The sequence below is a fragment of the Echinops telfairi genome, unplaced genomic scaffold, assembly GCF_000313985.2.
Source record: "Echinops telfairi isolate 266 unplaced genomic scaffold, ASM31398v2 ScPeMD7_9;HRSCAF=40, whole genome shotgun sequence".
NCBI lineage: Eukaryota > Metazoa > Chordata > Mammalia > Afrosoricida > Tenrecidae > Echinops > Echinops telfairi.
The window spans coordinates 74,906,439-74,907,423 of record NW_022103906.1 but is presented as its reverse complement, the minus strand read 5'-3'; the positions used below and the strand labels follow the sequence as shown (position 1 = coordinate 74,907,423).

Genomic DNA, 985 nt, shown 5'->3' with positions numbered 1-985 from the left:
GTGTGTGTGTGTGTGTACTGTGCATGCGAGCCAAGTCTCAACATGAGTCATTTGAACGTACGGAGGAAGAGCTCTCCAATGGCCCTATTAAAAGCAACAGCTTGCCTGCCCATCGCCGTGACTCGTGCAAAAGAATCACAGATAACTTTCGATGAGAACGGGGGTGGGGGGTGGGCGGGGGGCTGTCCTGCCTATTATTCATTTTCTGGATCGAAGTGGCACAGCCTGAAGAACTGAGGGACCTCCGTTTGGGGGAACCAAGGGGCGTCCCCCTCGGGGCAGTCCTTCCAAAGCGCAGACCGCCACTGCCGTCGCCGGGTGCCGGTACCGCGCACGAGGGCGGGAGGGGTCACTGATTCCGGGCCGGACGCGGGCTCGCCCAGCGCCCAGGCCGAGGGGCAGGGGGGGAGGCCGCAGGAACCCAGCCCCGGCCCCGAAGCCGCGCGCCACAAGCACCCCGCCCGGGTTCGAGGCACGTTACCTTTCGGGGATGTGGTTTTTGCCCTTCTTTTTGGGTGCGCAATGTCCCGGGAAGACGCGTGCCTGGGCCCAGTCGCTGCGCGCTTTATGCCAGTGGCTCATGTGGGCGCTCGGATGCCGCCCACCCAACGCCAAACGTCCCCACGCCGCCAGAGCCGCGGCCGCCCTGCGGGACCGGGACGCCGAGCCGGAAGTGTCAGGAGCCCACAGCTCGACAGCGCCTGGGAGTCTGGCTCCTGCGCGTGCGCCGGGGAAGGTCGTGCTGACGTCACGACGTCGGCTCGCTTGGAAAGGTAGGTACGTAAACCAGGCTCCGGGGGCTCCAGCGCCCTCGCCAGGCGGTGGCCGGGAGCACATGCCGGGGAGTTTGCGACTTCTTTAGAATCACGCAGTGCAGGGCGTGGAATGAGAAGTTGAATCCTATGGCCTCCAGGTTCTGTTTCTCCCAGACATTTTCTAAGCGTTTCCATTCTCATTTATTGTCCAACTATTGTGTACTAGTACT

At 62.8% G+C, this 985-nt stretch overlaps 1 protein-coding gene across 1 annotated transcript in view; it reads right to left on the bottom strand.

Moving 5' to 3' along the window:
• Nucleotides 1–653, bottom strand: part of DUSP11 (dual specificity phosphatase 11) — a 23,802-nt gene extending 23,149 nt beyond the window's left edge. Inside the window, exon 1 of the mRNA XM_030884571.2 lies at nt 482–653. Coding sequence (XP_030740431.1) covers nt 482–582 — 101 coding nt within the window. The 5' untranslated portion in view covers nt 583–653. The remainder of the gene's footprint in view (nt 1–481) is intronic.
• Between the last annotated feature and the right edge of the window lie 332 nt (nt 654–985).